The sequence below is a fragment of the Nelusetta ayraudi genome, unplaced genomic scaffold, assembly GCF_046127955.1.
Source record: "Nelusetta ayraudi isolate G7.1 ecotype Tasmania unplaced genomic scaffold, CSIRO-AGI_Nayr_v1 ptg000018l, whole genome shotgun sequence".
Classification (NCBI taxonomy): domain Eukaryota; kingdom Metazoa; phylum Chordata; class Actinopteri; order Tetraodontiformes; family Monacanthidae; genus Nelusetta; species Nelusetta ayraudi.
Genome location: NW_027466068.1, coordinates 1310300 through 1334351, shown reverse-complemented (window position 1 = coordinate 1334351; position 24052 = coordinate 1310300). Strand labels below are relative to the sequence as shown.

The 24052-nt window shown below is 48.2% G+C and overlaps 4 protein-coding genes and 1 long non-coding RNA gene across 5 annotated transcripts; 2 read left to right on the top strand and 3 right to left on the bottom strand.

Moving 5' to 3' along the window:
* Positions 1-2601: 2601 nt before the first annotated feature.
* Positions 2602-5471, bottom strand: tm2d2 (TM2 domain containing 2). The gene is made up of 4 exons (XM_076025696.1): positions 5191-5471; positions 4357-4444; positions 4164-4279; positions 2602-3465 (listed from the first exon to the last, which is right to left on the bottom strand). The coding sequence occupies exons 1-4, from the start codon at positions 5469-5471 to the stop codon at positions 3252-3254; spliced, it is 699 nt and encodes a 232-aa protein (XP_075881811.1). The 3' UTR covers positions 2602-3251.
* An 85-nt stretch (positions 5472-5556) lies between these two features.
* LOC142887818 (uncharacterized) lies at positions 5557-9127 on the top strand. The gene is made up of 7 exons (XM_076025689.1): positions 5557-5707; positions 5826-5857; positions 6137-6233; positions 6364-6558; positions 6654-6784; positions 6883-7043; positions 7692-9127. The coding sequence occupies exons 1-7, from the start codon at positions 5696-5698 to the stop codon at positions 8063-8065; spliced, it is 1002 nt and encodes a 333-aa protein (XP_075881804.1). The 5' UTR covers positions 5557-5695; the 3' UTR covers positions 8066-9127.
* On the bottom strand, positions 8324-11726 carry LOC142888015 (T-box transcription factor TBX2-like). Its single transcript, XM_076026021.1, has 6 exons — positions 11398-11726; positions 10288-10555; positions 10024-10170; positions 9867-9943; positions 9167-9542; positions 8324-9052 (listed from the first exon to the last, which is right to left on the bottom strand). Exons 1-6 carry the CDS (start codon positions 11724-11726, stop codon positions 8774-8776), a joined length of 1476 nt encoding a protein of 491 aa, XP_075882136.1. The 3' UTR covers positions 8324-8773.
* Positions 11727-18558: 6832 nt separating this feature from the next.
* LOC142887797 (uncharacterized) lies at positions 18559-19662 on the bottom strand. The gene is made up of 2 exons (XR_012926598.1): positions 19522-19662; positions 18559-18857 (listed from the first exon to the last, which is right to left on the bottom strand). It is a non-coding gene; the product is annotated as an uncharacterized LOC142887797 (long non-coding RNA).
* On the top strand, positions 19473-23775 carry LOC142887795 (VIP36-like protein). Its single transcript, XM_076025654.1, has 8 exons — positions 19473-19694; positions 20532-20650; positions 20842-20959; positions 21295-21374; positions 21672-21833; positions 21989-22103; positions 22200-22328; positions 22633-23775. Exons 1-8 carry the CDS (start codon positions 19484-19486, stop codon positions 22773-22775), a joined length of 1077 nt encoding a protein of 358 aa, XP_075881769.1. The 5' UTR covers positions 19473-19483; the 3' UTR covers positions 22776-23775.
* The last annotated feature ends 277 nt before the right edge of the window (positions 23776-24052 follow it).

The window sequence follows — 24052 nt, the reverse complement described above, 5'->3', positions numbered from 1 at the left end:
TCCGGGAAATGGTGGATTTATTCACCCGGCGCTGATGTTTCCTCCTGCTGGCGGCGGCTTCAGAGCGACAGTCGTGTCAAGTCAAGTGGACACGCTGTAATTAACGTCATTACAACACAATCAGGAAACCAAAGGGTTCCCGCCGGGGCAGAATTAGCTTGTCTCGCTGAGTTAGCCTAGGGAGGGAACGGCGCCGGTGGGCGGAGCTCCAGAAGGTCAAAGTCGAGACGGCGCCAAACGTCAAACTACCCAGGGTGCCTCACTGTGGCGCCGGTTTCACGCGCCCGCCAACATTCCAGTCAAGTTGCCGTTCAAAAATGTTGTCGTCTTGGTCTCTTTGTTGTTTATTTTGTCACTTGTCATACATTGTGGGTTTTTGTGTGCGTCCGTTTGGTTCTCGGGGTTTATCCAATCACAGGACGCGTACGTGTGAAGTTTAGCGTAAAGCCAGCTAGCTTGGTCTTCACGTCACATATTCATGACATGCTTGGCTATTGCAACCAGCTGTGGTCCGATCACCTACGGCAGATTATGGAGAAAAACTTCATCATCATATTTACGGGAACATGTACTTGACGACCCGCCACTGATATGCATATTTACACAAATGCAGAATAACGGCAGAAAAATCAAACGGTGCAGCTTTAATGAGACTTGACAGTAGAGGAAACACAGCAAATCAATCTAAAGTAAAACGGTCCGTTTGTCTGCACACGTTACTTTTTGCGGTCTAGTTAATGAAAAAATAAACCTGATTGTTCAGTAACATTGACGCCGCCTCACCTCGTGAAAACCCAGCGCCAACGCCGCCGTCGTCACTGCCCGGATGTTGAACTCCACCAGGCAGAAGCAGCAGCAGCAGCTCCTTCCTCACCTGTTGCGGCTCGCAGGTGTGTGTGGACGGGGCTGTGCTGTGGTTCTGTCACAGGCGGTGTCTCAATTCAATACACAGCCGCAGTGTTTTGTTTTTCTGCCGTAAAACTGCAACTCCGACGGACCACTGGTCAACTTGGTAAGAACTCCTGACTGCCCTCCAGTGTCTCGGAGGAGCATTGCACCTAAACAGAACTTGTGGATGGCTCCTAAAATGTATTTTTCTTTGTTCAAATCAATGCTGCTACACAGATGCCCTAAAAGTCAACACAGGTGCATCTTTTAAGCAGCGCAGTGGTTAATGCCGTCACCTAACAGCACGGAGGTCGCGGGTTTGAATCTGGCCCTGGAGCCTTTCTGTGTGGAGCTTGCATGTTCTCCCTGTGTCTGCTGGGTTCTCCACAGGTTCTCCGGCTTCCTCCCACACTCCAATAACACGCATGTGAGGTGAATTGGGAACTCTTAATTTTCCCTAGATGTGTGTGTGTGCGTGAATGGTTGTGCATCTTTGTTTGTCTCTATGTGGCCCTGCGATGAACTAGCCACTTGTCCAGGGCGTCACCCTGCCTTCACCCTGTGGCAGCTGGGAGAGGCTCCTGCAGACCCCCGAGCTCAGGAGGAAGCGGCTGTTAAAGATGGATGGATGAAACCGACCTCTTTGGTCAACCTGCTGAATTCATCACAGCTGTCAATCCCCGTTTTTCTTCTTCTTCTTTATTTTTATTTTTTGCTCCCTGGTTCTCCAGCAGCTTGATAACAGCCAGAACCTCCCCTGAGTGCAGCACGGCGCCAATCCCGCCAGCTGTGGCTCCCTTTTCGAGGCGTCTCCTCCTGCTTCTCCTGGCTCTTCCGTTTGCATACTCCTGCCGCTGCCTTGGCGCCTCGTCCTATATTATTAATGCGCCCAGGAACAAAAGGTCACGCTTTTGTTTTATGTAACAGCCAAAGTGCCCGTCCTGCTCCCCCAGAATTTCACAAATATTCGTGCGGAATAAATTTGCGCCGCCACCGGCTCGTTTGTCTCAGAGCTGTTTCCTGTTCACTCCACTTCCATCCCAAAGCGAAACAAGAAGCAGTGAAAACAAGAGCAGACTGAGATTGAGTGGCTGTGGAGGACAGCAGCAGCGGTGTGCAGGTGTCACTCCTCCTCCTCCTCACCTGCAGGGCAGGTCTGAAGGATCACCACTTCCCCATGAACCCTGAAGACCCTTTGGATGAACAGCAGGAGGACAGCATTGGCTAAGAAGCTTCTGTTAGCTGGACTCTGACTGAGATTTAACCACGTGAGCATTTGTTTGTTTGTTCTTGGTGAGTTCTACCAAGAACTGTGGTCCACTAGAATATGAATCCATTAGGACACTCAGTGAAACTGTTAGATGTTTAAACCCTGACTTGTAGAGTCTCAACAGGGGACATCCAGCCAATCAGAGTCCAGGAGGTTTCCAGACACACTTCCTCAGCTGTTTCTTTGTTTGCCTTAAATGTTAACGTAAGAAATGATGAAAGTGAGGACGATAGTGATCATGAAGTTCTCATCATCAATCAGTGTCATTGATACAGCGTAAAAACAGAGACAGTGGATTTTCACCTGGACAGGAACCAAGCTAGCCTGCAGCTTCCAGCCAATGTTAAATGGATGGGGAGGGGCTAAGTGCAGGAATGGCTTCTACCTCCAGGTAACAACGGGTGTTTTTTTTTTTTAAGTCATATCTTCACAACCACAGCAGGTAAATGGGAGAAAATCATTTTAATTGAGACGTGTGTGGCTTCAGAAGAAAATCCCAGAACAAACAGCAACAACAAGGTTGACAGTCTTCAGGGAGAATAAGCTGAGCACCAGAGCAACACCTCTCCGATCTCACCACCACACAACCTGCACGCTAATGGAAAAAAAAAAAAAAAATCTTTATTCAATGATCAAGTATTTTACAGGTGAACAAACAACATAACAGCGATTCTGCAGAGCTGAACTCAAACCTCAGCAAAATGTTCCGGTCCAGAGTTCCACAATATAACGTCACACATGGAAAGAAAGATTCTTCAGGAAATCTCCTTGCTCAGGTAAGATGGACATTTTGAGCCTTTACACCCAAAAACATCAAGTCCTTGTTTTGACTCCATCATCCTGACCAGACAAGCTGAGCCACACCGGCGGAAGCAGACCGTTGCAGTGCCGCAGCTGCACCAGCCACTGCACAAAACCTCCCAGTGGATCCAAACAAAATCTAATTAGTCCTGGTTGGTTGGTATTTTAGGAGGTCTCAGGATGACTCAGGGACTCTGCTGATCCTCCCACAGCAACCCGGCGCGTCCTGCATCATCGCTGCAGACTCAGCCCTCAGCCGCAGCTCCCCGCCAGCGACATGGCGGCGGCGTCCTCAGTAGAAGGTGCACCAGTTGCTGTTGTCGCTGGGCATGAGGCCGCCGGTGATGAGCAGGATGAGGTCGACGAACCACCAGATGCCCAGCCCGCCCAGCGTCAGCAGCTTGCCCACCGCCGTGCCCGTGTGGCCCAGGCAGAAGCGGTCGACACCGAAGCAGCCCAGGAAGAAGGAGTAGAGCAGCGTGGTGATGAAGTAGTGGCCCGCGTACCTGCACGAGACCAGAGAAACGAGAGCACAGCCACTCAGGACTGAAGAAGGAAGAATACACAGAAGAAAAACCTCTGCAGGGCAAATCAAATGCAATGACTGCCGGAAAGAAAGAGTCAAGCGCCATGGAAATATCTCACCTGGAATTCCTGTTTGAGCCCTAAGGAAACACTGCCCTCTAGTGGTGAAGTCCTGGTTTTGTTTACAATATGTGATGAACTCCAATAGGTAGTGACTCTACCTATCTGTTCAAATCCAGACTCAAAACTCATCTGTTCAAGAAAGCCCACTCGCTTTAACTGCCTGCTTTCTTGGTTTATTATTTATTTTATTTTTCTGTGTCATTAATTGTGTGCACTTGTATGCGTTTTCTCTCTGTTGTTTTATTGCCTCTGTTTGTACAGTGTCCTTGAGAGTTTTGAAAGGCGCTTTTAAATAAAATGTATTCTTATTATTATCTATTTTTATTATTTTTTGTCCTCTGTGTGAGGTCACTGTGCCGTCCACTCCATCCATCTTTTTTCAGTTCTCGCTCTTCCTGCACTCAGGGTGTCAGGGGTCAGCCATTCACACTCACACACACCTACACCTACACCTAACTACTACTGGTTAATCATAACCCTAAACCTACTGCTAACTCCTCACCCTAATCCAAACCCTACATCTCAGTTGGTGGTGAAGGTGCAGCTGGTTTCTTACTTGATGCAGGGCACTCGTCCACGCAGGAACTCCCTGGGCCCGGCACACTCGATGTCGTCCAGGGCGGTGCAGATCACACGAGTGTGATTCACTTCTCTCTCAATCTGACCCCCCCACTGGTCAATGGAAGCGCTGGGTCAGTGGTGGCGAGCGACGGCGTGAAGTGTAAAAAATGTTCTGACGTGGATCTTACCCCAAGACAGCCGTGGCCCAGCTCCTGAAAGGCGCTGAGGTTTCCAGCGTGGTCGACGGGGTCCTGACACTGGATGAACTCCTCGGGTCTAAACACACGGAGAACTGTTGCTCTCATTGTTGTGATAATCAACAAACAATATTTGAATTTTTCCAAACTGAGTGAGCTTCAAAGCGCTTTTACAGTCACACAAGAGGTGACAATAAACAAAAGAAGACAACAAAATGAAAGGGGAAAAGTAATTCCAAGCTTTATTTCAAAGTGCTTGACAAGACGAAATTAGGATCTGATCTTAATTCAATAAAGTCACATAGCAACCAATTCTGCATGCACTGCGTCGTCAACTAATGGCCCTTTGATCTACGACACCAAAACAACTTCGTTTTACCCCAGCGCTAAAGTCAGCCAGTGGTTCTCAGTTGTTCTCCCAATTTACATTTTCAAATACAGTTTAGAGTTGTTTTTTTCCGTCATTCAGAACAATGAAGTCGTGTCAAACTGAGACATGTTTAGACTATTGAGGACAAGGTTTGCAGAATCTAGCAGAATCTTGCAGAATCTGAGATTTTTAGCTGTGACGGTCTCGCATTGTTTTTCCTGCAACAGAGATCAACAAAGACCCGCCCCTGCTTGCTGCTGATTGGACTAGCGGTTAGTGTTGCGGTTCAGGATTGGGTTTAAGGGTAGGGGGCAAGACTAGTGGCGAATCAGAAGAAAGTAGAGACAAAGCGCAGTGGCCAATCAGAAGCAAGCAGGGGCGGGCCTTCGCTGAACACGATTGTCAACGTCGGCTAGCTGACGTTAGCAAGCGCGCTAACGGCGGCCTCGACTTACAGGTAGCTGCAAAGGACGACCGGTGACGGGGGTCTGTACTCGTACGGCTCCGTGTGGTTGGCACCGTCATCCGGCAGCTCGGTTTTGGCCGCGTCGGTCGGCTGCTCGCTGAACGGGAGCGCCGACGTCGCCTGTCCGGGAGAGGCGGCGGGCGTCTCGGCGGTGGCGGTGGCGGAGGAGTTGTGGGAGTGGATTCCCTCCAGACATTGGAGCAGGATGACGGTGAGCAGCAGCAGGATCTGACCGCACAGCAGAATATAACTCACGGAGATCATCCTCATCCCTCGCCGTGTTGTGATAACGGCTACCGGAAGCGACGATGAGCCCTCCTGCTGCTGCTACCACTAACTGCGCTCATCAAAGAGCCCGCCCCCTTACCTGCTTGTGATTGGCCAACAGCCCATCGCCTCTGCCTCTGGTTGGCTAAGCCTTGTTTAGCCAAGCATCTCGTACCGTCCGCCGCAGAAGTCAAGACAGTCGTCGGAGCTTCTCTTGGCTCCCCGGTATGGATGTGGAGGTGAGCGGATGTTTGTGTAGATGGGATAGGAACCATGAGGAACTCTAGCAGTAGTGTTTTTAAATGATTGACGAGCAAAAGTGGAAATTAACTCTACAGTTTTTGCCTAATTTTTCAGTCAAACCACGCGAGAGGGCGAGACAAATACAGGTGAATTTATTTATTTATTTATTTATTTATTTATTTATTTATTTATTATTATTATTATTATTATTATTATTATTATTAATAATAATAATAATAATAATAATAATAATAATAATAATAATGATAAAGTTGATTCCAGTAAAACTTTACATCTGTGTGTGTGTGTGTGTGTGTGTGTGTGTGTGTGTGTGTGTGTGTGTGTGTGTGTGCGCGCGCGCATGTGTGTGTGTTCAACTTGCTTTGTCGAACTGTCCAGCTAACATTAACTTGACTTCCGAACAGATTAGCAAATCTGAAGCTGAACGTCAGCAACGCGGTGCGGTTTCACTGTGAAGCTGCGAACATAAACACAAACCTGGACCAGCACCGTCAAATGATGGCAAGTTCTTCTACGCTTCTGGGCTTTTCTTTGTTTGTTTGTTTGTTTGGTTGGTTGGTTGGTTGGTTGGTTGTTAGAACTGACAAGGCGGCAACGTTACACTTGAACTCTATCTCTATCTGTGTTGAAGGACTTCTTACCCAAGGGCTACCAGTACCACGTCTGCAGATGCAAAGCTGTGGGCCACTCCTGCGGCGGCTTCGAGGCCATGGTGAGGATGGGCCTCCAGTCCAAGGAGGAGGTCCTGCTGTGGCTGAAGTCCATGCCGGTGACATGGCGGGTGCTGTGCACCAGACCGACCAAGGGCCGGAAGACCATCTTCAGAGTGCGTCCACCTGGGTGCTGGTGGTGTCGGGGATTTCATTTCTAAGTTTTGTGTCACCTGGGGGTTACAGGATATTTTTGGTCTCATTGCCTTAGACTGACTACCGGTGCCAGCACAACACCAGGACGGCACCAAAACCCGGCAGGGTGTCTAAGAACACCAGGTGTCCTGCCAAACTCAAGGTGACCCTGATGCGAGCGGTGGACTCCTGTGGGAAACCCAGCAGGTCTTAAACACAAAAAACCCTTTCAAAGGCACATTTCACATCATGCATGTGTTTTTTTACACTATGTTTTGGTTTTTGTTTCCCCGCCGCCACTGAAGGAGCACTGATCCCCATTTGCCCACCTACCCAACACTGGTGGAAATCAGCAATATCCACAATCACAACCTACAGGGGAGTCATGACGGAGCCGATGAGAACCTCAGCAAGCTGACGGAAGCGGATGAGCCGCCGACCACGGCACACACAGCAGCGGCTGAAGGTCAGTGCGGGAATCTCCATATCTCCAAATCAATATATAGTCAGTTTCATCAGCCGCACACAAAGGTCTCACACAAAGCAACATGTTAGCAGAGGAGTCAGTATGTGTTCATCACTGCAACAAAGATGACACGAACTCCAACCCCAATGTGAAGGTTTTGCTCTTTATTCATTTATCATTGTTCAAGACGATAGAAGAAGCTTTTATTTTGAAAGTGAGGCTTTGTTAAAGACAGTGAAAGTTGTGACTTTATCCACAGGGGGTTCTTAAGTTTTTACTTTAATCCCAAACAAGGCAACTCCATCTTTGTTTATGAAGAACCTGTTAATTTTCAAGTGAAGTTTGGTGACAGTGAGAATCTCACTACATTGATGCCAAGAGATTCATCTGTGTTTGGTCAATAAGACTGTAAATGTTGTCACTTTACTAACCTAAGGAGCACTTTATTACAAATAGGGAAATTTGTTTGCTATTTTACTTTAAAAAATGAAGACAAAATATTTTATTTATTCCATTGTATTTTGTAGTTTTAGCACAAAAAAATCTAAATCGAAAATCAAACTTTCAGAGAAAAAAAAAAATCAGGATTTTATTTTTCTCCAAAATTGCCGTAGCGTCGACACTGCTGATCGCCGTCTCTCCTCTCAGCTGTTCTCTGCAGGGAGGAGCTGCAGTCCAAGGTGCGGGAGTTTTCAGACACGCTGCTGAGCGACGAAGCCTTGGTGGGAGGAGCCTCGGCCATGATGAGGACCTTCGAGCGGCTGAAGGGGAACCCCTCGGCGCTGCTGCTGGCCCTGCACGCCTTCGGCCGCCACGACGCCACGGCACTGCCCGTCCCGCGGCCCGCTCACCGCGCCACCGCTCCAGGCAGAGCCTCCGTGCTGGGCCACAGGAAGGTCAAGCTGGAGGTCAGAGGGCGGCCGAGGGAAAATGTGGCGAGCTGCACCGACCATCACTACAGCCACCCAGTAGGAGCATCCGCCACCTCAGTGGAGGTGTGTCATAGCAACCCAGAGTCATGATTCTCTCTCACACACACACACACACACACAACACTCGCCTCTGGTAGCTCCTCCCCCCAATGGTGAAGCTGTCTCCAGATGCTTCTCTGGTTGCTGGGACTGAGTCTAAACGCTGGTCTGTGGACATGTGCATCTGTTGAAGGAAGCAGAAAAATCCTTTGTACTCTGGTGAAAGGTGTCGGTGAGAGTGGACAGCAGTCGTCCTTTAAAACTACCAATGCCACACTTGCAACTCTTCTAACTCTCAAAGTGAATGTCTTCTTGTTTCTTGGATTTCTTTGCTGGATCTCTGCGGTGCAGTCCTGTGGAGGCTGCAGCGGCACAACCGGATTAGAACTGGTGTCAAATGTGTTCATCAAACATCCACTCGTCTTCACAGGGCCTTCATTGGACATGTTGATAGATTCTCTGCAGGATCTGCTGTATGCAACAAGCCCGTAGCCGCAGAGGGAACGCAGTCTTCCTGTTTCCTCCTCAGTTCCAGGAGGAATTCTGCTTTCCCTCAGGAAAATGAGAAACTAAGAGCATCGATCAATTGTTGGAGTAAAAAAAAAAAAAGAAATGTTAAAGCGTTCCCAAACATATTATTCAAACTGAAGTAGAATGAACAAAAACAGTTAACAAAACTGTACAAAATAATATATTTTATTTTCTTTAGCTGTTTTTCCTACTCAGTTCATCCAGGTGAAGTCAGACATCCATTGAGTTTCAATCCTCCGCGTCTTCATCCAGTCCGGGCCTCTGCTTACTTCCTGGCTCTGGACTGTGGTGAGACGACAGGTATTTGACTGCAGCGACCCCTGAAGGAGGAGCAGGTGCCCTCAGGGAGGTGGTGGTGAGGTGGTGGTTCCGACACGTCGAGCTCAGACAGCCTCTGCAGTCCAGTGCGGGCCACAGCGACGGCAGCAGGAGCGAGGCAGACGCCACCCAGTGGCCGGAGGTGGGAGAGAAGAGGAAGCCCCTGCAGCCAGAGAGGCTCAGCGGCTCCTGACAAAGTGAATTTTTTTTTAGTTGGCGGATATTTTTTTAATGGTTGGCTCTTAAAATAAACAGTAAACCGTTGGTGTGTACTTGTACTCTTATTATTACTGTGCTCCCTACCTGTGCCAGCACCCGCTGCTGAAGGCTGATGGGAAACCCTGGACCTGCCACCGAGCCTGGACCACAGGGTGGCGCTCTGCTCCAGGGGTGGAGTGGAGTGGGAGGCCGTGGGTGTGGCCAGCAGGGCGGAGCCCGGCAGCTGGTTGGCTGCAGCCGAGCGGCTCCTCCTCCCTCCTCACTCAGTTTGCAGATGACACTCTGCTCTCTTCCGCGAACATCCGACCTCCGGAGCAGCGCAGACGGCCCGGTTTCACGGTCCATCTGGCCAGGTCCGACCTCAGTGCGGCTGCCTGTGTCTGTAGAAGCCTCTCCCAGGGCGGAGTTCACTTCAGTCGCCCGCATCTCTTTGTCCAAACACAAAGAAGCTGCGAGTTTCCTGAATTCACAGCACAAAGTAATTATGAATCACGTAAAGCTTGAATCTACAATGTGAAGAAAAAAACTAAAATTAATTTAAAAAATGAATCAAGTGTTGTGTCAGCTGGTGGAATTTTATGTTGCATAGTCTTTTAGTTTGAAAAAATCTGTATATTTAAATATACATTTTTATTCTGAAAGACAATTTCAGAAAAAAACTACATTTATTTTTTTTACACTTCCTGTAACTGCAAAAAGATCTAAATAAAAATGCTGACATATAATTAAAAAAAATAATAAAACAATGTTGCAGTTATAGCTATGATTGTTATTGCTAACCGACCTCTTCTCTCTCCTCCCATTGCCGGTGTCTCGGAATCCCTTTGCGAAAGGATTATTGTCAATTTTCAGCTGCGTGATCTGAGAAACGGAAGTTTGATTTGAATTTAAAACAAACTATCCGGAACGTAGACGAGTGGAAGTTGCCCACGTGCGCTAACCTGCTCGTTCTGGTAGGCTGTGACTGCCATGAACTCGGTCTCGGAGAAGATGTAGGTCCTGAAGGTGCTGCTTGGCAGCTCCAGCACTGTGTTGGCTTTGACGATGTGGAGTCTGGGCTGGTATCTGTGCATGGAGTTCAGGATGGTCTGCAATTTAGTTGTGGATGAATCAGGAAAAGGTAATTAAAGAAATGAAATAAAACATATTACATAAACAAACACCAACAGGTTTGTTTGTTTTTTAGGTGAAAAATCCACATTTACGAATCCATGAGTGTCGGCAATGTTGTTGGTGAGCTTGAGCCGGTGGAAGGTGACCACCCGGGACATCCAGTGGCCCCCCGCGGCCGGGCTGTCCGGGTGGATGTAGAGGCGGCGGGGGGTCTCCGGGTCGGCCCTCCCCGCCATGGTCCAGCGGCAGTTCTGGAACTTGTACCTGCAGTCGTCCGCCGCCACCACGTCCACCAGCAGGATGTAGTAGGCCTGCGGCTCCAAGCTGGAGCAGGTGACCCTGAGTGGGGGGAACATGCGTCTGTAGTGGGGAGGGAAGGAGGAGGAGGAGGAGGAGGAGGAGGAGGGTGAGCAGGTGGCCAGGGGGCAGAACCTGCCTAGGAGGCAAAGGTATTCTATACATTACTTCAGTACAAGTACGGGTATTTGTGTAAAAAAAACTAAAAAAAATCTTCTGCACTGATTCAACTCATTCACTCAAGTTAAAGCAAGAAAGATCCGGTTTTGAACTACACTGGTGAAAAAAAGTTTTTAAAAAATGGCATTAATGAAACAATAGATTGGTTAATTTTGCAAAAAGGAAAGAGTCGTGACACAATAATCTGGACTGAACTGACCAGAGGTCAGAGGTCAGCAGTCTTGATTTGTTTTTTTCTTTTCAAGTGCATCACAGACAAACTGTGTTCAGTCAGAGTTTGGGACCAGTGAGCCGTGTGTGGATAAATAAGCAGTGGTGTTCTCTGCGTCTTTATTTTCTCTGTGTTGAAAACGTACTGAACAGTGATCCCAAAGCCAAGGCACTCAGTAATCAGGGGAATCATCTCCTTCTGGAATATCACCCGGTTTTATATTCAACAACACAACAGCAGAGCTCAAATAGCTCCACTTCAAGCAGCAGCAACGACAATAATCAATGAGTCAATCACTTTCAACACAATTTGTATGTTTGAAACACTTTGAAGCAAATAAAATGAACCATCATGTTTTTAAAGTAAGGAGTTGAACTACAGATATTTGTATGCAAACGTACGGAGTCAAACTACAAAGTCGTTGAAAATAATAAAATATTTAAATTTGAGAAATCTACCCAAGCACAGTAACAAAGTGTACTTGGTTCCCTCGAACCTCTGACTGTCAGGTTACCTTCCGGACTTGGTGATGACCATCTCGGTGCCGTGCTGGTGGAAGCGTCTCCACAGGTCTCTGGACTCCAGGCAGACTTTGGGCTCGTCCTGCCCCCCTCCCTCCTCCAGGACCTCAGCCGGTCTCCACCAGACCACGGCCTGCTCCCGAGCTGGAGGGGAGTCCCTGCTGCTGGCTGGGAGCAGCAGGGCTGGCCTGTGGAGCTCCGGGGTCAGGAGCACACCTGCTGCTGCTGCTGCTGCTGCTGCTGGTGGCTGGGGGGCCGGCAGACGGTCCCCCGCACTGTCCTGCATACTGTCTGCTGAGCTGCGGTGGAAGAGTCCCTGCATGTTGTGCAGCAGCTTGTCCTCTTCTCCCCCTGAATGCTCCGCCCACTGTGTGTTTGTGTCCAAAGTTGCTGGTTGACACGGCCGGTTCTGGTGAAGACAGGTTTGCAGAGGCAGTGGGCGGAGCCTCGTCTCTGAAAAAAACAACAAAAAAAAACAAAACAACTTCCTTCCAGTCTGATGGAACTGTTTGTTCATTTTAATTCTATGTTGTCAAAACTAAATTTAAATTCACAACTTTATTGAAAATTATTATTATTATTATTATTATTATTATTATTATTATTATCATTATTATTATTATTATTATTGTATTATATTGGCTTTATTTATGTGAAAGGAGCAGATATATTTATTAAGCTTGGACTGATGCAGGCTGCAGAGACGCCTGCCCTGCACTCCTGCACTGTGGCCTGCGTGCCTGCAGCTGCAGCAGCCTGAGCTCCAGCTCCAAAATAATAATAATATACTTTTATATAGCCTGTAATAAACAGTATAATTTATCATGTCTTTTTTTTGTTCTTCTAATTTTTGTATACAAAAAATAAATGTGTTCACTGAACTGCCAGTGAATGAATCACTGCAAAAAGCTTTTTATTATTCTTGGTGATGCAGTGAGATTGTTCCGGTATTTCTGCTCAACCCAGCAAATCTGGGCCAAAAAAAGGAAAAAAACAATGCGCGTGTGTTATTCCAGCGCCGGCGAGGCCATAAATCAGCGGAGGTGAGGGGAGAGAGATAGAGGCTGATGGCGCCCCCTGGAAATCGATCCTGACACATTAGAACGATTAGTTTATTGAGAGGCGGAAGACGGATTAAAGGCTGAAAGAGAACTGTGAGTGTGGAAGCGACTCCTCTGCTGACACCACCCAGCCGCCGCACTTTACATCCAATCAGCTGCAAGAACTCAAGAAGAAACTTTTTTTTTTTTTTTTACAGCGATGATCCCACGAAGCGTCGTCGTCCCGCAGCAGTGGACATGAGAGCAGAGGTCAGGTTGCAGGCCTCTGGTCTGGACACAGGACTTCAGCTTGCCTGACTGAAGTGTGTATATATATATATAGTGTGTGTGTGTGTGTGTGTGTGTGTGTGTGTGATTGAATGAAGCCACTCAGCGTTTCATCTGTAAGGAGCTGTTAGTCAGGATTTACACCTCCTGGCAGAGTGTCACTCATTTTCTAAAGTAGCTTCACTTTGTCTGGAAGAAGTCGATCTGCAGACTTTCCGTCTGCTTTAATCGATAACACGTAAAAAAAAAAGTGTGGGGAACTTTTCTCACTATGTCACCTCACAAGGGGCGTTTCTCGGTGGACACAACCTATGCATTTGCGTAGGCGTTGGCTCCTCCCTGTGGAGGGGGGGGGCGCACTGAAATAGCCTTTTTTTCTATTTTTCTATATTATTTTTAATATTTGTTAATGAAGCAATTCAGTCTAAACACTATATATCCATCCATCCATCCATCCATCCATCATCCATCCATCATCACTCCATCCATCCATCCATCCATCCATCATCCATCCATCAATCCATCTATCCATCCATCCATCCTCCATCCATCCATCCATCCATCTATCCATCCATAATCCATTCATCCATACATAATCCATCCATCATCCATCCATCCATCATCCATCATCCATCATCCATCATCCATCCATCCATCCATCAGTCCATCAATCCATCCATAATCCATCCATAATCCATCCATCCATCCATAATCCATCCATCATCCATACATCCATCATCCATCCACTTTCAAAAGCAGCTTCCTCCTGCACTCGGAGTTGCAGGGCTCTGCTGGAGCCTCTCCCAGCTGTCGCATGGTGACGGCAGGGTGACGGCAGGATGACACCCTGGACACGTCACCAGTTCAACGCAGGGCCACTTTGAGACAACCAACAACAACCATTCGCACTCACACACACACCGACGGACAATTTAGACTTTCCAATCCACCTCACATGCATGTTTTTGGACTTGTGAGAGGAAGCCGGAGTGCAAACTCATAATTAAATATAATATTTTAAGTATACAGATTTTTTAATTAATATAATTTGTGTTGAATGAGTGAGTCAGGCAATCACTGGAGCCAGTGACGTGTGTTGATGTTGGAGTCCAGGCTGCATTCATCGGCGTCTGAAGAGCATCCGGGTCCTTCGCTTCCGTCCGCCCTCCTGCGCACTGCGAGTGTTTATTTATGTGTTTTGAGGTGTCAGCTGCCTCTTAACATCGGCACTTTAAAAAAAAAAAAAAAAAAATCCACGCTCACTGTCCGCTGTCAGCGGTTGTACATCAGCGAGTCGTGCCAGAAGAAGCATTAAGGTCATTATCAGTGTTTAATCATCGCGCCGTGGGCGGGACAATGTGTCGGAAAATGAGATAAGTCTCCAGGGGACGGAAGTGAGGGAAACACGCGACTCAGCAGCCACGCTTCCACTGAATGCTGAATGTTGAAGTGGTATTGGTCAATGAATACACTTGGTTGTGTGACCGAACTCAATCTTTTACTGGCATAGTGCAGATCGCAATACCGGTGTATTCTGTGGCTGTGTCTCAATTCAGGTTCTGCGCCCTTGAAGTGCGCATTTTGGAAGGAAGTTGCGTCATAGCACTGCGCGAAGGCTTGTCCCAATTCCCGAGGGTGCTTAGGACGCTCAAAATGCGCCCTCGGAAATACGCACTCGTCTTAGCCGATTCCAAGGATACACCGCACTATCCTTCACGCACTTGGGTATCCCATGGTGCTTTGCATGCTGCTGCAACGCATCGTGGGATCCTGGGAAGTCAGCTGAAATTAGCGGCATGTACTGGTTAAGACACGACATATAAATCTAAATATTGAAGTTTCACATATAAAGTATCCAGTTTTTAACGTAAGATTTTATTTATTTGATCATCCAACGGCATCGTTAGATGGCGAACCAATGGTTAGCTTGATACTATAAAAACGTCACTTCCGGGGTTGGCCAGCCGGAGGGAACGGCGGTGACGAAACGAGGAAATACGCCGAAGGCTAGACCGTCCCGAGTGGTTACCAGGGAGGCGGGGTTTGGTCCGTCCTTCTAGTCTGGGAAGTCTACGAACGCTTCCTTCAGACGGAGGACACTCGGTCTCAAGGGTGCAGAACCTGAATTGAGACACAGCCAGTCTGTGTCTCAATAAAAACTGGATACTTTATGAGAAACTTCAATATTTAGATTTATATGTCGTGTCTTAACCAGTACAGTACAACAAAACTGTCCGGGCTGCACAGCGGGCATTATAACGTTCCGTGTGCATATCTACGGAGCCCCTAAAGAGACATGGAGAAAAAATAAATAAATAAAATTTCATGTGCGCACCAGAAAGTTTCTGGTGCGCACATGAAACGTTTTAATGTTTTTTTTTCTCCATGTCCCTTTAAGGGCTCTGTATTTTAGGGGCTCCGTAGATTTTCTTCAGTTTATCTTGAAAGGAGCAATTTGAATCATTTCAAAATGAAAGCAGATTTTGTTTTTTGATTTAAAGTTTCCAATTTTGCTCACATGTTGAAAGATACATCTTGCGGGTGCGCTGGGACACATCATCAGTGATGTTGTATCCCGGGATCATCGGGGGTTTCGGGTCTTTCAACATCAGACCCCCTCAGCCCAGGACGTGGAGGTTTGCTGGGCTTGGAAGGACATCATAAACAGCCTTGACTAAAAACCTGGTGCGATGGAAGTCTGCTTTCCAGATGTTGGACCAGGTGATTTTCCATTGCAGAACATTCTCCCATTTAGTCCATGCTCCTTGTTGCCCCATTCCCACCATCCTGCTGGCTCGTCCTTCCTCCATGCCTGCCCGCACTTCCTCCTGGATCAGATGTTGGCACTCCTTGCCTTGGGCCTTATCAACCCTGGTCGACGGGAAGTAGCCAATGCCTGCACGCCCTGTCGCAATGGACCCCACCAGTTCTTTCTGCCTCAGTCGAGACTCAGCCACGACCAGGGCTTTGCCTGCACTCCATTTCCTGCCTGTTCGTACCTGGATACCAGCTGATGCCACCTTTGGATCTCTGGATTCTCTGTACTGCAATGCTTCCCGTGTTCTGGACACCATGAACTCTTCAGTGAGGCCACTGATTGGGAGCTGCAGGATGTTGCTGGTGCCATACAGAGCAGAGCTGCTTAGGCTGCGTGGTAGACCGAGCCATCTTCGCAGGTAGCTGCTGATCTTTCTCTCCATGCCCTCGACTGTTGATATAGGTACTGTGTACACTAGCGGGGCCACAGGATCCGGGGCAGGATGGAATGCTGGTAAGTCCAGGCCTTGAACCTCCCTGGCAGACCACTTTTATCAACCCGGCTAAGCCAGTCCTCAAGTTCATTGCTGGTTCTCTGGATGGAGGCAGAGTCTTTGAGGCTACAGTCAAAGTACTTCCCGAGGCTCTTAATTGGCTTCTCTGTGATGGAAGGGATGGTGGCTCCGGCCAGTGAGAAGCGGAACCTGTCCACTACTCTCCCTCTCTTCAACACTAGAGACCTTGATTTTGCTGGCTTAAAACTCATCCTTGCCCAGGCGATGAGTTTCTCTAGGCCTTGGAGAATCCACCTGCTGCCTGGTACGGATGTAGTGGTGACAGTCAGGTCATCCATGAAGGCTCTTATTGGGGGCTGGCGTACTCCTGATTTTGTCAAGGGGCCCCTACATTCTACCTCAGCTGACTTGACGATCATGTTCATGGCGAGGGCGAAAAGGATGACTGAGATGGTGCAGCCAGTTATAATGCCTTTCTCAAGCCGATGACAATATGATGTACCTGAGCCAGTGGTGACTCTCAGTCTGAAATTGCTGTAGTAATCCAGAATAAGGTCTGATACTTTGCTGGGAACATGATGTCGATGGAGGGCGAGCTCAACAAGCTTGTGTGGGATGGAGCCATATGCATTGGCGAGATCGACCCATAGCACAGTGAGGTCTCCTTTCCCTTCACGTGCCTCCCTGAGGAGTTGTGTTACCACACCAGTATGTTCCAAGCAGCCAGGTACTCCAGGGATTCCACCCTTCTGAACAGAGGTGTCAATGTAGCTGTTCTTCAGAAGGAACTCTGTTAGTCGTCGTGACAAGATGCTGTAGAAAATCTTGCCTTCGACGCTTAGCAGTGAGATGGTTCGAAACTGACTGATGTTTTTGGAGTCCTCTTCCTTAGGGATCCACACACCCTCAGCGCACCTCCATTGGTTAGCAACTTTCCCCCTGCGCCAGATCACCCTCAGGATCTTCCACAGTTGACAAAGGAGTTGCGGGCAGCGCTTGTACACAGTGTATGGTACGCCACTGGGGCCTGGGGCTGAAGCTGTTCTGGCTCCTTTCACCACCTCCTGAACCTCTGTCCAGGTGAGTTCCCTCAGGGCAAAGTCCATTGATGGTGGTTGTGGGCTTATGAGGGCCCTCTGTGGCTGCAGCTCCAGTTCTCTCTCTGGGTCGCTCAAGGTGTTGTGCAGAAAGGAGTTTACCTCCTCAGCTAAGCAGACTAAACTGCCACTGCGCTTGTCCCCCAGGAGCTTCTTGGTGAAAGTGAAAGGGTTGGAGATGAAAGCGGTGCGCTTTCTTGCTCTTTCCTTCCCCCGCCTTCGGTGCCACTCGGCTCTGCACAGCGTTATGAGCTTCTTCCTCAAGATGTTGCGGAGCTCAACAAGCGGTTGCTTTTCCTCTTCGCTAGCCACCTTATGCTGTTGTTTGAGGCTTCGAAGTTCCTGACGCAGTTTGTTGATCTGGTTGGCTCTGCAGTTCATGGTGTAGCTGGATTTGTTGTTACTGCTCTCAATGTGGCCAAACCTCTCAGCTGCATAGCTGACTATGACTGCAGTCATGGGCTCAAGCCGCCGATCTACTTCCCCCCTACTTGTTGTTTCCAGGATCTTGCTCACGTCAGTGTCAAACTGAGACCACACAGACTGGCTCTTAGCTGGAGGCCATTTGATCCGCTTCTGTTGGACTATTTTGCAGGGATTGGAAGACTCTACTGCTTGGAGGGACTGGGCTCTGTGGGGTGACTCCGGGCCGGGCTCCTCCTGCGTCTCACCAGGATTAGATCCTGTGCGTTGCAGTATATACACACAGAAGAACCTCAGAATTTTTAATTGTGAATTGTTGAATTTAATCGAGCTTTTGTCTTTCATTTGGATCCTGCTAAATTTAAAACACAAAACAAATGCACTAACACGTGACTTGATTTCCTGTTGAGCACAATTGAAATGTGTCTCCCCCTAGTGTTTTTCCTTCATCACTTCCTCCAATGTCTTCTACATTTAGGCATCTATGTGGATATTATTAGTGAGTGCACATTAATTGTATTAATAGTTAAATACAACACATTTATTTTCCTTCGCGACTGTCTCTCTGTCCATGGCAACCTATTCTAATGTAGTTATATCATTAGTACAGGGTATATCTGCCTCTCAGTGCAATGTCAGGTTGGACCGGGGAGGCTGTTTAGTATCTGGCCAATGACTGTAGGTCAATCCCTTGTAATCAGGCAATTTATATCCTTGCCAAGCTGACACATTTTATTTTGAAGGGTACCTGTTGCTGCCATCCGACAGACAATCTAGAGTCTCTACAGCTGAATCAAACAGCCAGAGGAACTCTTTTACAACTCTAAGTTGTCCAAAACTCACCGACTGTCCTCAAAGAGCACAAGAGGTCTCCCAAATTTGTGCAAAAAAACCCAAAAAGATTCACAATGTACTGAAGACTGAACGTCAGCAGAGTCACCTGGATTGCAAGTCGTTTGTTTTTCAAATAATTTTCTAAATTTTGCTTCTTCTAGCAGGAAGGCAGGCAGTGGACACACAACAGCGGCAACAAGTTCTGATAAAATAGCACATTTATTTAAAAAGAGACAGCGTTTTACAGCCGTTTCCACTCTTGTTGTTTTGTATTGGTTTTTTTTGCAGGTCTTTGCCACATCAGGTGAGTTGAGTGAACCTGCCGACAGGTTTGTTCACTCATCAACACCAACAGCTTCATGTTTCCCACCAGCGAGGCCTCACTGTCCCCTTTATCTCAGGCTTCCAGTGCTTCCACCTGCTGCAGCGGATTCAACGCCTCTCATGGGATGAAATGGTGCTTCAGCACATAAATAATGACGGGTTATAGCGCCCCCTACTGTTTGACATGGAAACACAGAATGAAAGAAAAGAACCTTCAGTATAAGTGATGGAAATTCTTTTGTTCTCCTGAGAAAAAAAACGAAAAAGAGAAAAGTTGTGCGACACTCCACTGCAGGCCACACGAAGAAAAAGAGTGATTGGTGGGGTGTTAAGAACGTCCTACTATTTATTTATTTATTTTATTTTATTTTATTTTATTTTGTATGGACAGCAACCAACAACGTTGGGGTTTTCACTCAAACTGTTTTAATGCTTGGGACGGAACAACATTTTTGCACACAATGTGGTTTTCCAGGCGCATTCGACATTTTAAAAACACACCGCAATAAACAAAATCACAAAAGACGCAGTTCGGTTTTAGGAGGGACCACAGCTTTACATCAGTCAAAAGAAATTTCCATATTCTAACAGAACGATACTAAAATTCTATGGAATTATATTTGAAATATATTTAACTCCATTAATTTAAACTTAAATTAACAAAAAATAAAAATAAAAATAAAAAAAAAACACAATTTGGAACCGTTTTACCCTTTGGAACCGTAGCCAGCAGTGGAATCGGGGTAGTGAGTCCCTGAGAGGCCGGAAGCTGGCGACCATGTGATCAGTGGGCGTGTCAAGATGGTTGCCGGCGAAACAAATCTGAGTGCACTACTAACAAGAAGTTTCAGGCTCTCTGGCAAAATGCAGCGTCCTAAATGGGTCCGCGGGCCGACGTGTGTGCTCGTCCTGGCGGTGTTCCTGCTCAGTGGCTTGTTGGCGGTGGCGGACGAGCAGGACTTCCAGGAGGACTTTCTGAAGCAGGAGTACTCCCTGGCGAAGCCCTACCGCGGTAAGAGAACTTGAGCCGAGCTAGCGAAGCTAACAGATGTTAGCAGCTAACCGGCTAGCCCCCCCTGTGTGTAATGACCAGCAGGAAGCCCGTGGCACTCTGCCAGGAAGCTAAAGCTGGTGCTGCGAGCCTAAACCGCTCAGCTATTAACCAGTCCGACCTCGTTTAGTGGTTTTTGATTTACTTCAAAGCCTTTACTTTATCTTTGCCCACAGCACTTGGTGCAGTGAAATACAACGGTGGACTTTCACTATACTAGATTAGATTAGAGATTTATTGACATTTGTACAAGTTAAAAACGTGTTCAAACAGGTTCAAGCCGGTACATTGGAATTACTGAGTCTAAACACACAACAAAGTGTCTGTATGGCAAAGGTGCTGACGGTGCATACGGCTACACTCTTAAATACATTATGCTTATTTACATTACATGAATTACAAAAATAGTATCTATCTGTCAACTATAAAATGCTATCTATCTAATGTGTATAACATATAAAACACTTTCTTTCTTTTTGGTCGTTGCTTTTCCAGTTCCTGAACATGCTGTGATTTACACATGGCCGATCGATTGATCTTAGTCCTGTTCATATTTCATAATCTTTCTGTCTGCCTTTAGAGCAGATGAGTAAACAGCCAACCGTAGACGCTGACAGGTAACTTGCTGATTGGCTGGCAACTGTGTTGTTGTTGGCAAATCAAAGAGTTGTCTTTGATGGGGAGGAGGATGGCTGCAGTTCACTGGAACACCGGTGTGTGTGTGTGTGTGTGTGTGTGTGTGTGTGTGTGTGTGTGTGTGTGTGTGTGTGTGTGTGTGTGTGTGTGTGTGTGTCACAGGTCTGGGTTTCTCCACGTCCTCTCAGTGGGATCTGATGGGCACAGCCATGGTGACCCCTGACCACGTGAGACTGACCCCTGACCTCCAGAGCCGCCAGGGAGCCGTGTGGAGTCGCATCGTAAGTGCTGCCGTGCCGTGACGACAGTGTCGGAGGGGTGGTGGTGATAGAGGGGTGGTGATAGAGGGGTGGTGGTGTTAGAGGGGTGGTGTGTTCTCTCTGTTTCCTCCTCCCACCGTCGCCTCGACTCAGGAATAACCTGCTCTCTCTCTCCCCCACACCACCACCACCTCCTCCTCCTCCTCCTCCAGCCGTTCCAGCTGCGTGACTGGGAGCTCAAGGTGCACTTCAAGATCCACGGCCAGGGCAAGAAGAACTTTAACGGGGACGGAATGGCCATCTGGTTAACCAGGGACCGCATGAAGAATGGTACATACTGACTGCACACGCATTGATGGATTGTATTGTTTGTTTTTAGACTTTTAAAACATGCCTGTCTAATATTTAATTTGTTTTTTATTGAAAGGAATGAAAAAAACTCAAGCTACCTAGAGTCAAAAGTCTATCTATCTATCTATCTATCTATCTATCTATCTGTCTCTATCTGTCTGTGTATCTATCTGTCTGTCTCTATCTCTCCAGTACCTACTGTTGCTGTGATCTGTTTTTCTTCTTCCTGAAGAAGGCGGCTTTGCCTCCAAACTGCTTGAGTCTGACTGACCTTCTTTGTTTTCTGACCCTGTGGGGTTGTTTTTTCTCCGCAGGCCCTGTGTTTGGAAGCGCGGACAACTTTGTCGGACTTGGAATCTTCTTGGACACGTACGCCAACGGCAAGAGCCACGACGTGAGTGCTGTTCAACCGCCGCTTGCCCCTCCGTCAGGTCACAACGGCGTTGAAGACGACTTATTTCTCACCGTCCCGTTAAAATAGTCCCACCTCAAAGCTGCATCACACATGTATCTTTCCTCCCTTTGTTGCGCCCCCCTGTGGAACATCAGAGAACTAAACCTGGAACTCAGGTAGCTTCAGAATCACCTGTGTCTGTTTTGTGTGTTCTGTGTCTCACGGGAGCCCCCTGCTGTCTGTCTGTGTCACTGCGGCGGACTTCCTGGCGTGTGTAACCTGCGCTGTCTTCCCCAGAGGGTGTTCCCGTACGTGTCAGCCATGGTCGGCAACGGAACTCTGTCGTACGACCACGACCAGGACGGGCGGCCCACGGAGCTGGGCGGCTGTGCCGCGGCGCTCCGGAACGCCGTCCACGACACCTTCCTGCTGGTCCGCTTCTCCAGGAACACGCTGACGGTAGGGTGTGTGTGTGTGTGTGTGTGTGTGTGTGTGTGTGTGTGTGTGTGTGTGTGTGTGTGTGTGTGTGTGTGTGTGTGTGTGTGTGTGTGTGTGTGTGTGTGTGTGTGTGTGTGTGGTGAGACATCCGGCTGACTGCTTCCTGCTCCCTGCAGCTCATGGTGGACACTGACGGTCAGCTGGAGTGGAAGAACTGCGCCGTTGTCAGCGGAGTGCACCTGCCTGCGGGCTTCTACTTTGGCGCCTCCTCCGCCACCGGAGACCTGACAGGTGAGAGCGTCTCAGCCCGTGGCTTCCCCGTCCGCAGCCAACTCGCTCCCTCTCTCTAACCCGCCCCCCCCGTCCCACTCTCTCGTGTCACTCCAGACAACCACGACCTCATCTCCATGAAGCTGTATCAGCTGACGGTGCCCAGGACGCCTGAGGAGGAGGAGGCGGAGGCAGCGGAGGCGGCGCTGGAGTTCCCCCGAGTGGACCACATGGAGCAGTACCGAGGTAAGACGTCTCCGCCGTCGCTCGACCTGTCTGAAGAAGGTGACGAGCAGGATGGGAGCGCCGAGCTGGGAATCACCGACGCTGCGCCTTTTGCTTTCTTAATTTCAATCAATTGCTCTTTGTTATTCATCCTGGAGGATGTTCAGCAACATAAGCATTAAGATCTACGGATCAGAACCTCCCCTGCTCCTGGTTCTGTGGTTTAGTCTTGCGGCCAGCAGTCTTTGATCAGTGGTCAGCGGCTGTTTTCAACACGACAGATGCGGTCACCGAGTCTCTGACGTGCTTGTGTGTCCCGCCGCAGTTGAAGTCCAGGATGAAGGGATGGGCGGCGTCCAGCTCTTCTTCACGCTGCTCTTCTCCGTGCTGGGCCTCGTGGTGCTGGTCGTGGTCGGACTCGCGCTCTACGGCCGGTGGAAGGAGAACAAGCGCAAGCGGTTCTACTGATGGCCGCAACGGTTCCGTCGACGGCTTTTCCAGCCGCCGTGCCTGCGCAAATAACTGAAAACACACAACGCCAACGATGACGACAACAATCTCAAGGAAGTGACGGAGAACTGAGCGGGTTTGAAGTCCACAGCTGTGACATGTATGTACATATATGTGTGTGTGTATTTGTGTTTTGTCCAGGGAGATCCTGCTCTTTTAGTTTGGATTTTTACATTTTTTTTCTTGTCCGTGTCAACATGAAGCACAACAAAGACACTGCAGCAACTGCACTGAGAAGACAAACACTGTGGATTCATCTGTGAAAAACTGCTGTGATCACCTTACAGTGGACGGTTGACCAGGCCGTGTCTTTTGTTTGTTTGTCTTTTTTTTTTTTTCTGGTCTTTTAGTTGACTGACTGTTTTAATATTACATAGGTACGTTTCTCTGCCACTTGGGGGCGCTAGCGTACAGCGCCGAGCTGCTGCCTGGGGGATCAGCATCTCTTCTTGCTGCACTGAATGATTCAGACTGTACTGAGCCTCTAACACACGTGATGCCTGTCGGCCTGTAGAGGACGCTGTGCTCATTTTCACCTGCAGGATTCTTGAAAAGAAAAGAAAAAAAAATGTGTTGTTTTTAATTCCACCGTGTTTGTATTGCGTCAGCTCCCGCTGGGATCAGAGGACCTTCCCAGCATCACGTGACCTCAGTGCCTTTCCTCTGGAAACCCAGGAGATCATCTCCTGCTGCATGGGATAGACGATGCAACGTGTTGGTGTGCAGATTATTTTAATACGGGGGGAGGGCCAGGGGTTTTGCAACAGAAGTGTGTGGAAGGCAAAAACAGGGGGATCAGATTCATGTTTAATTGTCGGCTGTGTTGGTAACTTCTGTCTCGTGTGCAAAACACGTGCCAGCAGCGGGTGGAGCGGACATCGTTCTCGCCCTCCTGCTGGCAGAGTCGGAGGAAGACCAAGATGAGCACTTCCGACAGTCAATAAAGTTCTGAACTACAGCCACAAGGTCCTCGGGTCCAGCGTTACTGAGGAGAGAAAGGAAACTCTATAGAAGTGTTTGACAGACGCAGTGTGTGAGAGAAGACATCCAGAGGAGTCCATGCTGAACAGCAGCCTCCTGAAGCTCCCACTGACTGCCCTGTGTGCCTCCAGATGACTCAGCTGACCACTTCCTGGAGCTTCGGGACGGGAAATGAATGAAGGATTTTAAAAACAAGATATCTCCAGTAAGAAAGTTAATAATAAAAATTAAAGGGATGCAAGGCCCAATCAGTT